The sequence below is a fragment of the Poromitra crassiceps genome (genome assembly GCF_964638095.1).
Source record: "Poromitra crassiceps genome assembly, chromosome: 15".
Taxonomy (NCBI): Eukaryota; Metazoa; Chordata; class Actinopteri; order Beryciformes; family Melamphaidae; genus Poromitra; species Poromitra crassiceps.
In genome coordinates this window covers 40,175,090-40,189,592 of record NC_139634.1, presented here as the reverse complement: position 1 = coordinate 40,189,592, position 14,503 = coordinate 40,175,090, and the positions used below count along the sequence as shown (strand labels likewise).

The following is a 14,503-nucleotide window of genomic DNA, read 5'->3' as shown; positions in this document are numbered from 1 at the left end:
CGAACCTGCGACCCTCGTGTTGGTAAGCAGGGAACCTTTTGTTTTCAGTGTTGTTTGACTCAGTGGGAGTCAGAGTGAGAAGAGTGAGTAAGGACGAGTGTTTTGGACCCCACCTAAATCACGAACACTTGTGTAATTGTGCAAAAAGATCTGCTCACATGGGGTTCCTCCTCCAGGCGTCTGTGGTCTGACGTGAACGTTTTATGGGCTTCCTAGACCGGTGCATTGCGTCAGATCTTTGCGTCAGACAGTTAAGACGGGAACTGTCTGTGACTGACGAAACCTAGCGCCTTCATTACGTGTGTTTATCTGCAGCAGTCTGGAGCCCACCTGCTGTGACTAAACTGCTCTACTTCACTATCTGTCTGATACTAATCACATGCTGCTGCTGCTGCTGCTGCTGATTGGTCGTCAGATGATGATCATTGTATGTATGGGCGTGAGCCAAGTTATCTCATCCTCAATGTTTACAACTTTTAGAGGGAGATGGCGCAATAGCAGGTAAGGATGCCAAACTGCAAAAGTATCGATAAGTATCAATACTACACATTTGAAAAGGATACAATGCTCATTTGCAACAGTATCGATTCAGGTTTCAGTTTCAGTTTCATTGAAAAATGAAAAAAAAAAGTTGTATCATTGATTCTATAGTAGGCTAGTAGGATAACTCGTGAATATTTGGAACATACACACAGATCAGAGCTTACAGCCTGTTCCACTGTCTCAGCTGCATGCTGCGGGAGGAGGCAGTCAGAGCTTACAGCCTGTTCCACTGTCTCAGCTGCATGCTGCGGGAGGAGGCAGTCAGAGCTTACAGCCTGTTCCACTGTCTCAGCTGCATGCTGCGGGAGGAGGCAGTCAGAGCTTACAGCCTGTTCCACTGTCTCAGCTGCATGCTGCCGGAGGAGGCAGTCAGAGCTTACAGCCTGTTCCACTGTCTCAGCTGCATGCTGCCGGAGGAGGCAGTCAGAGCTTACAGCCTGTTCCACTGTCTCAGCTGCATGCTGCCGGAGGAGGCAGTCAGAGCTTACAGCCTGTTCCACTGTCTCAGCTGCATGCTGCCGGAGGAGGCAGTCAGAGCTTACAGCCTGTTCCACTGTCTCAGCTGCATGCTGCTGGAGGAGGCAGTCAGAGTTTACAGCCTGTTCCACTGTCTCATCTGCATGCTGCAGGAGGAGGCAGTCAGAGCTTACAGCCTGTTCCACTGTCTCAGCTGCATGCTGCAGGAGGAGGCAGTCAGAGCTTACAGCCTGTTCCACTGTCTCAGCTGCATGCTGCAGGAGGAGGCAGTCAGAGCTTACAGCCTGTTCCACTGTCTCATCTGCATGCTGCAGGAGGAGGCAGTCAGAGCTTACAGCCTGTTCCACACTGTCTCAGCTGCATGCTGCAGGAGGAGGCAGTCAGAGCTTACAGCCTGTTCCACTGTCTCAGCTGCATGCTGCCGGAGGAGGCAGTCAGAGCTTACAGCCTGTTCCACTGTCTCATCTGCATGCTGCAGGAGGAGGCAGTCAGAGCTTACAGCCTGTTCCACTGTCTCATCTGCATGCTGCAGGAGGAGGCAGTCAGAGCTTACAGCCTGTTCCACTGTCTCAGCTGCATGCTGCAGGAGGAGGCAGTCAGAGCTTACAGCCTGTTCCACTGTCTCAGCTGCATGCTGCGGGAGGAGGCAGTCAGAGCTTACAGCCTGTTCCACTGTCTCAGCTGCATGCTGCCGGAGGCGCTGATGATGTCATGTTATGATACTGTGCAGAGCCGTATAGATAGAAGAGTCCCGACATCTCCATTCACTCCAATGGACCAGTTTTTTTTACTCTCAAGAGTTCCAGGAAGTAAGGTCCTGGATTAAGCAGCACTGTCGAGTTGCAGCAAAATAGACAGTTTGTGTTGTACTCTGAAAGGGTTTTTCCCCCCTTGAATCAAATTGTACATTATCAGTTTTATTTTAGCATGCAAAAGTAGCGTGAGACCCATTCCTGGCTGTTCATTGGCTAATGAGTCTCGCATTTTGGTCCTCCGCTGACGCCACTCTCTCTCTAGAGGACACTAATACTGTGATACTTTCCTCAATGGCAAATTGTCCACAGGGAGGTCAAGAGGTCAGAGGGTTTGTCCACAGGGAGGTCAGAGGTCAGAGGGTTTGAACCTAATCTGCTGCCTTTTTTTGTCTTTTTCTTGCTGACATTTATTAGAAAGTATTTATTTATTTTTGATCAAGTTTTTAGTTTTTAGTTTTTTCTCACATTTTGTACTTGGTCAATTCCATTTGCTGTCCTGGTCATTGCTCCACCCCCTCTGCCGATCTGGGGAGAGTTGTAGACGAGCACGTGCTTCCTCCGATACACGTGCAGTCGCCAGCCGCTTCTTTTCACCTGACAGCGAGGAGTTTCACCTGGCAGGACGTAGCACGCGGGAGGATCGTTATATTTAACGCTCATGTAAACACTTGTGTGGTGATCCTCCTTCGGAATGATTTCATTCAGAATTAACTTTTTGTTCCTTCTCGTTCATTAAGTCTCATGCAAACCGCAGCCACAGTTTGTCTCATCATGGCCGAACGGCGCTGTGCTGTGGGGAGAGGAAACCTCGTTAACTCGGTCCTGGTCTGGTTTTAACGGTGACATCATACGGTGACATCATCGCGTCCTGGTTAAAGTTCACTATGCAACAGCTGCATGTTAAAGTCAAACTGCAGCTTCCAAAAGAAGTCAGAGACACCAACCTCTTCTGTCAGAGGGAGACCAGCAAGGAGATACCAGCAGGTTTTGCCCAGTTTCTAACGCCTAACAGCTTTTTTACACCGGTCAAATCGGTCATATTCTAACAGCGGCACATCATGTGAAAGTGCACAGATCTTGTTAGGAGGCGCTGCAACTAACGATTATTTTCATTGTCGATTAATCGACAATTAAAAAGTGAAAGGACACAGATATGATGGCTCATAGTGAGGCTTTCCATGCCTGCATCACTTCCATAGAACTGACCCCAATGCAAAATTCAGACGGCCCATTTAGTTGCCAGTAACATGTCAATAAGACTCTACATTACTATGCCTTTTGTGTTTTATCTGCAGACTAAGCAGCTATAGACTTTCGGTTCTATAAAAGCTATTATTTTTTGTATTGACTATTGAATGATACACCTTACTAAAACAATCATATTATATCAGAAGTGTTGTTTGTGTTGTGATCACAATAGTGATGTCAGTTAGATTTGGTTAGGTCAGAGCTATGGAATATTAAATCATCCATCTTTGCTCACTACATCTGCCCTTTCATTCTTTCTTTCTTTTTTTTACCCCAGGTGTGCATAAAATACAGGTTAAGAACTTATTTTTTTAAATACAAAAATTATTTATCGGTTTATCGTTATCGGTTATCGGCCAGGAGAAGCATATATTTAAGGAGAGAGGACTGACAGAAGAGGGGGGGAACCCGGGCCCCCGAGAATAAACAGTAGGCAAATTATGATCTAGTTATATTCTTGTAAGATAACCTGTAGTGTAGACCTATGTTAAAATGTGTTTCAAAGATAACATTACCATGCTGTCCTCCTCCTAACATTAAGCTGCTACTGGAACTTACTAAGGTGACTCACTGAGTCAGTTGGTCTCTATAACAGATGAGTTGTGTGGATATTTTGCTCTGTATTAACTGCCAGTACAGGGCGCAAAAGTCATGAAAGATCTCACTGACTTGTTGTTAGCTTCAAGATAGTTAACAGCATCAATCCACTTTAACAGTCACTGAAAAGCATAACTGTTTTTCATATGTTTAAATATGACGTGAAATGATGACGGGTAGGCGTTCTGCTGGCCGGACCGAGGTGCAAAAGCTGTATAAAGCAGGGGTCCGTTAAAATCTGTGGGTTTCAAACTTCACCTCTGGACAACCCACATGATGATCTTCAACACATGTATCTTCCCAAGCCCAGACCTGACTGTCTTTGCAAGCCTCCACTCGACTATCTCATCTTTCAAACTGGATCCTGCTCCAAACCCAGAACCAAACACAGCTCTCCTGCTCAACCTGAAGGCCATCTGAAGTGGGTCTCCTGCTCAAACTGAAGGTGATGTGAAGTGGGTCTGGGAGGCAGATGACCAGAACCAAACACAGCTCTCCTGCTCAACCTGAAGGTGATGTGAAGTGGGTCTGGGAGGCAGATGACCAGAACCAAACACAGCTCTCCTGCTCAACCTGAAGGTGATGTGAAGTGGGTCTGGGAGGCAGATGACCAGAACCAAACACAGCTCTCCTGCTCAACCTGAAGGCCATCTGAAGTGGGTCTCCTGCTCAAACTGAAGGTGATGTGAAGTGGGTCTGGGAGGCAGATGACCAGAACCAAACACAGCTCTCCTGCTCAACCTGAAGGCCATGTGAAGTGGGTCTCCTGCTCAACCTGAAGGTGATGTGAAGTGGGTCTCCTGCTCAACCTGAAGGCCGTGTGAAGTGGGTCTGGGGAGGCAGATGTAACCTCCTACTGCTGGACCATCTGTCGGCCGATGGAGACAACTGGATAAGTGTGAAGCAGAAAGCCGCAGGCGAGAAAGCACCCGGGACAGACGGGGGTTGCGAGACGCTGTTAAGACACTTACAAGCGTATAAAAACGGCACAATATTGACAACGAGACTTTATAGTTCTTCGCCGTGCGGCTAAATAGTTCAATACGAGTCTTTATGCACGGAACAGTGTTTATTCAGCACTTCAATGTGTTGAGGCAGGACGAGATGTTTGCCATTTGCAGCAGAATACTTGGTGTAGGAAGTGGTCTGAAACCTTGTTCACTTTCAATCGTCAAATGTCAACGTTTGATATTGATTGAATTGATGGCTTAGTTGTCAACTATTAAATTAATTGCCAACTATCGGTTTGAGTAATTTGAGTAATAAAAAAAAGTCAAACTTATCGAATTCCAGCAGCAAGCAAACCAGCTTCTTAAATGTGAATATTCTCTGGTTTCTTTATTTATTTTAGTTCGCCTATTTATTCATCTATTTTTCTTTTTTTTTACTTTTTCATTTATTTCTTTGTTTTTCAGTTAAATTATATTTAAAGTTTCAAGAAATCCAGTAATAAAAAGCCACGTTTTTTCATGTTCAATAAATGCACAATGTTGCCAAAGTCAATGAATAATCACGTTATAATCGCGATCTCAATATCAGCCCAAAATAATCGTGATTATGATTTTTTGCCATAATCGAGCAGCCCTCCTACTCCGACGTCCGGTGAACCTTCACGAGTCGGCTCCACAAAATGTGAGCTACGCTGAGGGAGAAGGTGTTGGTGCTCAAACACTTCCTCATAAAATCAATGTAATTGCAGCATGTGAAATGGAGCTTCTCCGTGTCTGCTAGCTAGACAGCTGTCTCTGGAACATTCACGTGTGCAGACCTTTTATTGTTTGGCATCTTCTGGAGCGATATAGTTTAGTTTATTAGGATCCCCATTAGCCGTTACACAAGGCAACAGCTACTCTTCCTGGGGTCCACAGTCAAAACAAACAATACAGATACATTACAAATGTGCAAAGTAAAAGACAAAACACATTTTAAAATCATACATTTAAGACAAACAAGAGAAAACAAACAAAAACTCACTCAACCTGGTTCTAAATACAGTATATGTCCATCCAAATAACCATGTAACCTACATCACAACCTTACTATCGTCCTAAAATACTATATACAGTATATACTGGAATATAATACTATAATATAATACATCTACCTATAACCTAACTAATACATTACTATCCGTCTATCAATCATTATCATCTGTCCACCCATAGTACATCCATATAATTCAAGTCCAATCTCATGTATAATACATGTATAACCCATGCATATATGTTACCGTCTAACTATATTACTACATTATTTATTTACTATCAACTCGATACGATATCTAGGTGTATAATCACTATTATACAAAGTACGATATACAAAAACCGACATACAAAGTGATGGACGTGGAAAAAGTCTATGAAACTGTTTAGCTGGCCTGTAAAGCCGGTGGCATGCGGCTTCATATTGAACATGTTAGAACTTCCAATAAAGCTAAAAAGCTCAAGTGCAGCCATGACAGATCCATTGAGTACAGTTCCTGCCTCATATGTTTCCCCCCCTACTTTGCTCATTAAATGTCTATAAAGAAGCAGAAGGAAGTTTTTTATGAAGGGCTCTGGTTGTTCTTCGTCGTCATGGAAGCTTGTGGGAAACCCCTGGGCTCCTTCTAAGTCCTTTCACGTTGTCGATTGCAGCTTTTTAATAGAGTCAAACTCAGCGTTTGTGCCTGTAATACTTCAAAGGCTCTGTGGAGGAGATTCAGAATGGAGACGGCCCCAGAACCCATTTAAATGACTGCAGTGATTCTGAACCTTTTTCATGACAGGAACGTCCCTAATTTAGAGACACGGTTTATCGTCAACATCTCACCACTTGATGAGATGTTGTCTCTCAGACCCAAATCAGAGGATATTTGTATTGCTGGAGATAATTTTGTCCAGAATTCCATGAGTCTGTGTATAGAAGGAAGAGCGATGGCAGAGAAGCTATGATCATCTGCATTAATTGTGTTCACGATTTGTAAATGAAATAATTATTTAGTTTAACATTTCATCAGTTTGCTGGTAAACCCCCGTCAAGGACCCCTGGTGGGACCCCACGTTGAGAACCACTGCACTGTATTACCGCACCACAATGTTCTTGTCTTTGGCATAATGGGTGGTTCTGGTTCTCCTCCTGGAGCACATGGGCTGATGGGAGCTCTCAGCGTCAGCGCCACATACAGCGAGCGCTTAATGAGACCAGGCTGACAATGTGGCTTTTAAAACAAACCACACTCTTTGTTATTAATTTCCTCCTCTGGATGAATGGCAGGTGTGAGCAGGGTCTGAGGGGACTTTACCAGTTTTTTGGTGTTCCACTTTTGTGCAGAAGCTTCTTGTTGAGGTTTTGAACCCCCGGGGCTGGGTTTGCTGGCTGCAGGCCAGATCATCTGACTTCTCTGTCTGCAGACGTGTTAGACTCCTCCTTCCTCGGCTCAAACGTGAGATATTTAGCACGTTGGAGGAAAAACGAAACGAAAAAAGAAAAAAAACTAGTTTCAGCTGCTGCTGATTCTTCACAAGACGTTCAATCCCCTCCGCTCAACGGCTCTTCCACCACGCCTGAGGAACTTTTCAACAGTCAACTGACAGAGCACACATTCTGTCATGTAGTCGAGAGTGTGTGTGTGTGTGTTGTGTGTATGTGTGTGTGTGTGTGGTGTGTGTGTGACATATCCTTGTATGTCCATCCCTGAGAGGCCTTTGGGAAAATCCTCCGAGGAAAGACAGCGATATATTATGTTCACTCCCCCTTGGAAGTGGAGCTGTTTTGAATCTGGGAATAGAGCTAAGAATGAGGTCAGGTGACGTTCTTCTGAGTTCAACGTAATGAATGTCCTCACAAGTATGGCAACACAAACAGAAAGCAACAGAAAGCAAAACATGAATCTTTGTTAACTAACATTTTGAAGTGTTTTCATATGAGATGCATTTGCACGTCGCACGCTGCTTTATCACCGCTTTATGTTTAGTTGTGTTTTGTGGTTTTGCTGTGGAGGAGAAAAAAAAGTCACTTTATTTGCAAAACACATGAAGTCTAAATGTATCTCAGACTCAGTAATGGTGTGCGGAAACACACTGACCACCAACAACTAACTAACCCTCACCCTAGATAGCTATAGGATACTATGGCACATACGTTAGCTAACTTATGTGCCCTAGTATCCTAACAAGTTAGCTAACTAGCTAACTTATGTCAGCTAACTTATGTGCCATATGTGCCCAACTTATGTGACTCGACTGCATTTTGACTGCATTGAAATCTCCAGTGTGAAAAGTGTTCTGTGCCATTGAAGACGTAGGGTCCAGTTTTTCCTGAAGGTGAAGTGCAGACAGGCAGTGCCTCGCCCTGCACTGTCCAAACACACAGTGGAGACAGAGACAGGAGGCCCCTGATTTATAGCTCTTGTTAAAAGTGAGGGTCTCTCTCTCTCTCTCTCTCTCTCTCTCTCTCTCTCTCTCTCTCTCTCGGAACACAGAGAGAGGTTTAACCTGTAAACCTCTCCGCTCCTCCCGGGACGTCCCACAGCCGGCAGCTCGTCCTCCTGAGCTCAGCCAGCCGTTCTGTATCAAACAGCTGTTTATTGTTTCAGTCCCCACGTTTAAATAAAGAGAGGACCCAGTTGTTTACAAGTGTTTATACAGTGGGTTGGTGTGTGTGTGTGTGTGTGTGTGTGTGTGTGTGTGTGTGTGTGTGTGTGTAAGGGTGCGATTGTTTGGTTGAGTGTGTGTGTGTGTGTGTGGGTGTGTGTGTGTGTGTGTGTGTGTAAGGGTGCGATTGTTTGGTTGAGTGTGTGTGTGTGTGTGTGTGGGGGGGGGGGGGGGGTGTGGGTGTGTGGCAATACAGTAAACGTTTTGGCTGGCGTGTGTTTGTGTGTCCCAGGGTGGGATCGTTTGGCCAATGGCCATATTTGCGTGTGTGTGTGTGTGTGTGTGTGTGTGTGTGTGTGTGTGTGTGTGTGTGTGTGTGTGTGTGTGTGTGTGTGTGCGTGTGTGTGTGTGCGTGTGTTGGGTGGAATCAAAGACTGTATAAAAATATGGATGTAGCTAGCTACCATGACCATAGATATATATAAAGGCTAGATAGCTTACCCGCGCTGCCGGCCAATGGAGAGCGACGTCGTCGCATGGCGGCCATCTTGCTACAGGGAGCTACTAGGAGTTATGAGCATCTGTTGTTGGGTTAGTATGGCAACATCATATGATCATAACTCCTAGGGAAATGGATGAAACTGCATGAAACTTTGTGCCTGAATCCCTCTCATGGCATAGATGCTTCGGTTTAATTTTGGTGTAATTTGGAGCTCATCAAAAAAATAGTGTTTTTAGTTTTTTTTTTTTTTTTTTGGTCTATCTCGGGAACGGAATATGCTTGTAATTAACCAAACCGTTTGTAAATCCGTCAAGATTTCAGCGAGTTATGAGTATTTTTGTCTGTGCAGGTCACCAGCTACCATAGAACGTACCAGAAAGGCACTGTAGCAAGATGACGGCCGTTCAACGACGCTGCTGACTCCGCCTTAAGCCATCTAGCCTTTATCAGAGCCGTATAATAGAAGAGTTCCGACATCTCCATTCACTCCAATGGACCAGTTTTTTTTCCAGGAAGTAGAAAGTGGAACTCTTCAGTAAAAAAAGCAGCACTGTCGAGTTGCATCAAAATAGACAGTGTTGTACTTTGAAAGGGTTTTTCATCCCTTGAAATCAATCAAATTGTACATTATCGGCTTTATTTTAGCATGCAAAAGTAGCGCGAGACCCATTCCTGGCTGTTCATTGGCTAATGATTCTTGCATTTTGGTCCTCCGCTGACGCCACTCTCTTACTAGAGGACACTAGCCTTTATATATATCTATGACCATGACGTCACCCATTGGTTTCTGGACTCCCATTTTGAGGCCTTGAGTTTGGCATTTTCACCGTTGCCATCTTGTTTTGTTTTTTGGTGGGCGGGGGAGGCAGAAGTGGCCATATTTGGATCCTATCTACAGCTGGCTACTGCGACACTGTCACAGTAGCCAGCTGTAGATAGGATACATCTACGTCTGCAACACAACTCTTGAGAAGTGGTTTAACGCCCGCCCCCCCAAGACAAAAAAAAAGAGGCATGACAGACATAATTGACCAGTAAGCAAAAAAGTGCGAATTGTCCCTTTAAGCTCAGCTCACTGGCTGTTGGTTTTCTTTCCCCTTTCCTCATTTTATTTTATTTTCTGCAACAAGGGTGTGGTTTATTGATGGAAATATTAATGTATTATTAACTTTCATATTGTGATATTTTGAATGTAGCCTATGCCCCTTTCTTGGGGTTTTAAACCAATTTTATATAAAAAAATTGTTGTACAGGCCGGATCAGCTGATGGGCAGGTGTTTACCATTAACTAATCACCTGAACAGCTATATTAACTGCCTTTTTCCTGTCTGTGCCTTGTTGATTGATTGCCTGAAGAAGACCCGTGTGGGGTCGAAACGTTGCGCTATTTCAATTATTAAATTATGGGAGCTTAACCGGTGTGCGGACATTCATTCTCTCCTACTGAATATCACGCCTTTTGCCCTGCACCTGGATGAAGGTGGGATGTGCACAGGCCTACTTTTGAAACGTAGACATAATTGACCAACCACGGACGGCGTGCCAGACCTCCGTAACAGCCCAGCCAATCAGATGTTGCCGCATGATTAGTGTCTGCAAAACCCCGAAATTGGACTTGCGATTGATTCACACCCTCGTCGCTGGATGCGTGCTGACGTAAGACCTCCTGAGACTATATTTTGGACGAGAAGAGCTGCAGCGCCGCCTGCTATTGGTCAATGATTGGCGAGCTGCGCAATGACTGGACAGGAAGACCTGTCAATCACGCCCCCAAAGCATAGTCTGCTTTATCGTCTACTTTTTGCTAAATGGGGACATTATTTACTAAATGAACATCATGTTGCTGTAATGAAGAAGACTAGAAACTAGAGATTGAGACCTAAAGCTCACCAGTCAACAGCCTAACACACACGCACACACACACGCACACACACAAACACACACACGCACGCACACACACAAACACACACACACACACACACACGCACGCACGCACACACACACACACACACGCACACACACACACACACGCACACACACACACACACACACACACACACACACACACACACACAGCCATTTGGATTCGACGTGCAGCAACGGAGTTATGTAATAGTGAAAGAAAGGCCTAATCAGAGGGAGGTTGGCAGACGAGGTTTCATAAGAGCCTCTCTGCTCCACTTTACATAAGAAGAAGAAGAGCTACCAGGGTCAGGGGTTCAACTCCCACTGCTGCTGCCTTGCTTTTCCCCTTTGAGATCATGTGAGTCCACTTTCTGGCTGAATGTCCAAAATATTAGTTCATATAGTTCCAGCCTTATTGATCTCCTGTATCACCATCGATACCCGATCCCAATAGACTTCCAGGGAAATCCAAAAAGTCTCTCCTGAACGGCAGCAGAGAGAAAGAGCACTGTTGCCTCACAGCACGAAGGTCGTGGGTTCGAATCTCCACCCAGGTCCTTTCTGGTGGAGTTTGCATGCTGCTCTCGCCCCGGTGTCGTGGGTTTCCTCTGTGTGCTTCGGTTTCCTCCCGCAGTCTAAAGATACTGTGTTTGTGTAGTAGCACAATGCATCTAGTCAAATGTGTAGTATGTAATGTGTAGTATGTAACCTAGGCATGTTAACTTGTGTATATATGATGTTAGCATGTGACTGTGATGATGCTATGTACAGTCCTTGAGACATGCATGTGATGAGGGGCTGTAAATAGAACTGAACTGAACGTCTCTCGGTGTAAAATGGCGTCTCTAGAGAGAAGCCCTCACTCTTTGATTGTGAGGCTAGGGATGTCACGATACTAGAATTTTTACTTCGATACCGATACCCAGGAAAATATCGATACTCAATAGCATTTTCGATACCACGCGGCGGGATGACAACCACACATCAAGAGGCATAAAAAATAAACAGAGAAAGATGGACAGACAGATGCACGGTTCTCCATAATCTGGGCCTGATAAAACTCACTAAAAACTTTGACCTGACACAACAGATTACACCTGATCTAGTCATCAGCCTATCATAACACAGCAGATTAGCCCTGCTCTAGTCATCAGCCTATCAGAATACTTTGAACGTGTTGAAGCAAAAGATACCCACCAATGACAGGGAGGGACAAATCAGTGGTTTGATTTTTCATTCAGAGAAAGCACTGCTGATATTGATAAAGTTGCAAATGAGTATTGTATCCGTTTCACATTTTTAGTATTGATACTTATCGATACCTGTTGCAAATGAGTATTGTATCCGTTTCAAATTTTTAGTATTGACTTTTATCGATACTTTTGACAACCCTATGAGGGGCTGACACCAAAAGCTGACATTTACCAAACATGTTTGACATCCTGAAACATCTTCTCATGTCAGACTCCACTGGAGCTGCTGGAAACATCTGGAGGCGAGGTGACGTCACCTCGTGTGCGATTGGATTAACAGCCTTCCTTCCACCAGAGAGCAGGAACCAGCCAGTGCTGCTGTCCTGTTTGTTCTGGATGGGAACCTGCTGACTCCCGCCCGGGTCTCACGGCTCAGGGCTGTCTGGATGATGTCATGATGTTTTTGGATGATGTCATAATGTTTGTGCTCTCACGGCTCAGGGCTGTCTGGATGATGTCATGATGTTTTTGGATGATGTCATAATGTTTGTGCTCTCACGGCTCAGGGCTGTCTGGATGATGTCATGATGTTTTTGGATGATGTCATAATGTTTGTGCTCTCACGGCTCAGGGCTGTCTGGATGATGTCATGATGTTTTTGGATGATGTCATAATGTTTGTGCTCTCACGGCTCAGGGCTGTCTGGATGATGTCATAATGCTCTGGATGATGTCATAATGTTTGTGCTCTCACGGCTCAGGGCTGTCTGGATGATGTCATGATGTTTTTGGATGATGTCATAATGTTTGTACTCTCACGGCTCAGGGCTGTCTGGATGATGTCATGATGTTTTTGGATGATGTCATAATGTTTGTACTCTCACGGCTCAGGGCTGTCTGGGTGATGTCATAGTTTCCGTACATCGATAACCATTCCTGTTCTTCTCGTTATCAGAAGAAAAGCAAAGGCAAGAAGGGTGAGAAGACACAGAAGGAGGTCAACAACCACCGAGATGGGGGAGGTAAGTTGTGTGTGTGTGTGTGTGTGTGTGTGTGTGTGTGTGTGTGTGTGTGTGTGTGTGTGTGTGTGTGTGTGTGTGCGTGCGTGCGTGCGTGCGTGTGTGTGCGTGTGTGTCAGGCTGTGGGTTTCCTCCTTGAGTGTTTTCAGCCTCAGAACATTTCCTCACTTCCTGTTATCTCATCGTTCTTCTCAAAGCTCATTCATTGGCTGTTGAAGTGGTGATGCAGGTGCTTCTGTAGAGTGAAGCAAGCACCTGTTCCTATGAAGTCAACTTTAATATTCAGAAATATAATGAATACAAAATAAATATAAGAAACACAAACACTTTGGTACATAATAACAAAGCCCACCAACACATGTTCACAAGATGCACTTCTTTCATATGTAGCACAGATTTTCAGAGCCGAAAACCTAGGTTACACATTTTGGCCCAATCCCAATTCTTATTGTTGCCCCTAGCCCTTGTTTCTGACTGTCCCTCACGTTGGCCCTTGCCCTTCAAAAGGGCACCACAAGGGGGCGGGGTAGAAAACAATCACCTAGGAAATAGGACACCACTCATTACCTCATCATTTTGCCAAACTGTGATAATAAAGCTATTTCTGTATTTCTATATTGATAACAACCCTTTCTTCCGCCAAGCAATGTAGTAGTCCTTCAAGCCCCGCCCCCTCCAGTCAGTTCAACGTTCGCGTGTCGTCAGATTCTGTGCTATTCACCTTATGTTCCAACACAGGGGTCAGCCAGTTACTTCCTATTGTGTTGACACTTCCTGCCACAGTACAGTACTAGTGAGCAGGTAAAACAGACGTGTGTTTTGAACAGGAAGTCATAACACAACTGGGTCAAGTGGGCGGGGCTACATAAGGTGAATACAGCAAGGAGATACGCCCGGAAAAACAGCGCAGGTTAAGCCGGAAACAGTATATCCTCCGTGCGCTTTGAGGCTGACGAATGTTGTTAGACTCAGCGGGCGTAGCTATTTTCTTTTTACAACGGCTTCGAAACGTGGCTCAGCCAATCATAATCAAGGACCGGAACTATCCATTTTATAAAGCCACTCAAACCACTTATTTGGGAGAGGGGTACGTACACGCTGACAAGGAGCTCTAGAGACGACTGTCATGATTCTTGAACCCTCTAAGAACCTTTAAGAAACAGGAACCTTCTGGGACGAACCCTGTAGCTTCACTCTGACAAATCCTGGAAGGTTCCTCAAAGCCCTTCTGCTTTTGAAAGTGTTGCTTACAGCATCTTTATATAGCCTCATGCCTCAGGTTTGAATACTACAGAGGCTCTGTGATGGCTTGACAGTTTAAATACCACAGTAGCATCAGTAACCCTTTGTGTTGGAGTTCCTCATGGCACCGTCTCGGGTTCCCCTACAGTTGCAATCTGCAGAATATCTCAAGGTTCCTCAAAGCACTATTCTAAAGTGTAGTTCGATCCCTGTTTGCATGATCAATACAAACGTCATATCTTATATTTAGATACTGAGAGGCAGAGCTAATGACAAGGAAAATGCACTGAAACTAAATACTAAAATGAACCCTTTGTATTTGATTACTGGAGTTTTCCTGTAGCACGGTCAAGCAACTACAATTTTGCGAAGTGCCAACTGTTTGCCACAATTAGTCATTATTCTCTTTATTGTAAGAATTTATTTTAAAACATTAATACACAGTTGTA

At 44.7% G+C, this 14,503-nt stretch overlaps 1 protein-coding gene across 1 annotated transcript in view; it reads left to right on the top strand.

The window, feature by feature from the left end:
• Window positions 1-14,503, top strand: part of ccdc69 (coiled-coil domain containing 69) — a 39,034-nt gene that overhangs the window by 2,627 nt on the left and 21,904 nt on the right. The window contains exon 2 of the mRNA XM_083651328.1: window positions 12,749-12,815. Coding sequence (XP_083507454.1) covers window positions 12,749-12,815 — 67 coding nt within the window. The remainder of the gene's footprint in view (window positions 1-12,748; window positions 12,816-14,503) is intronic.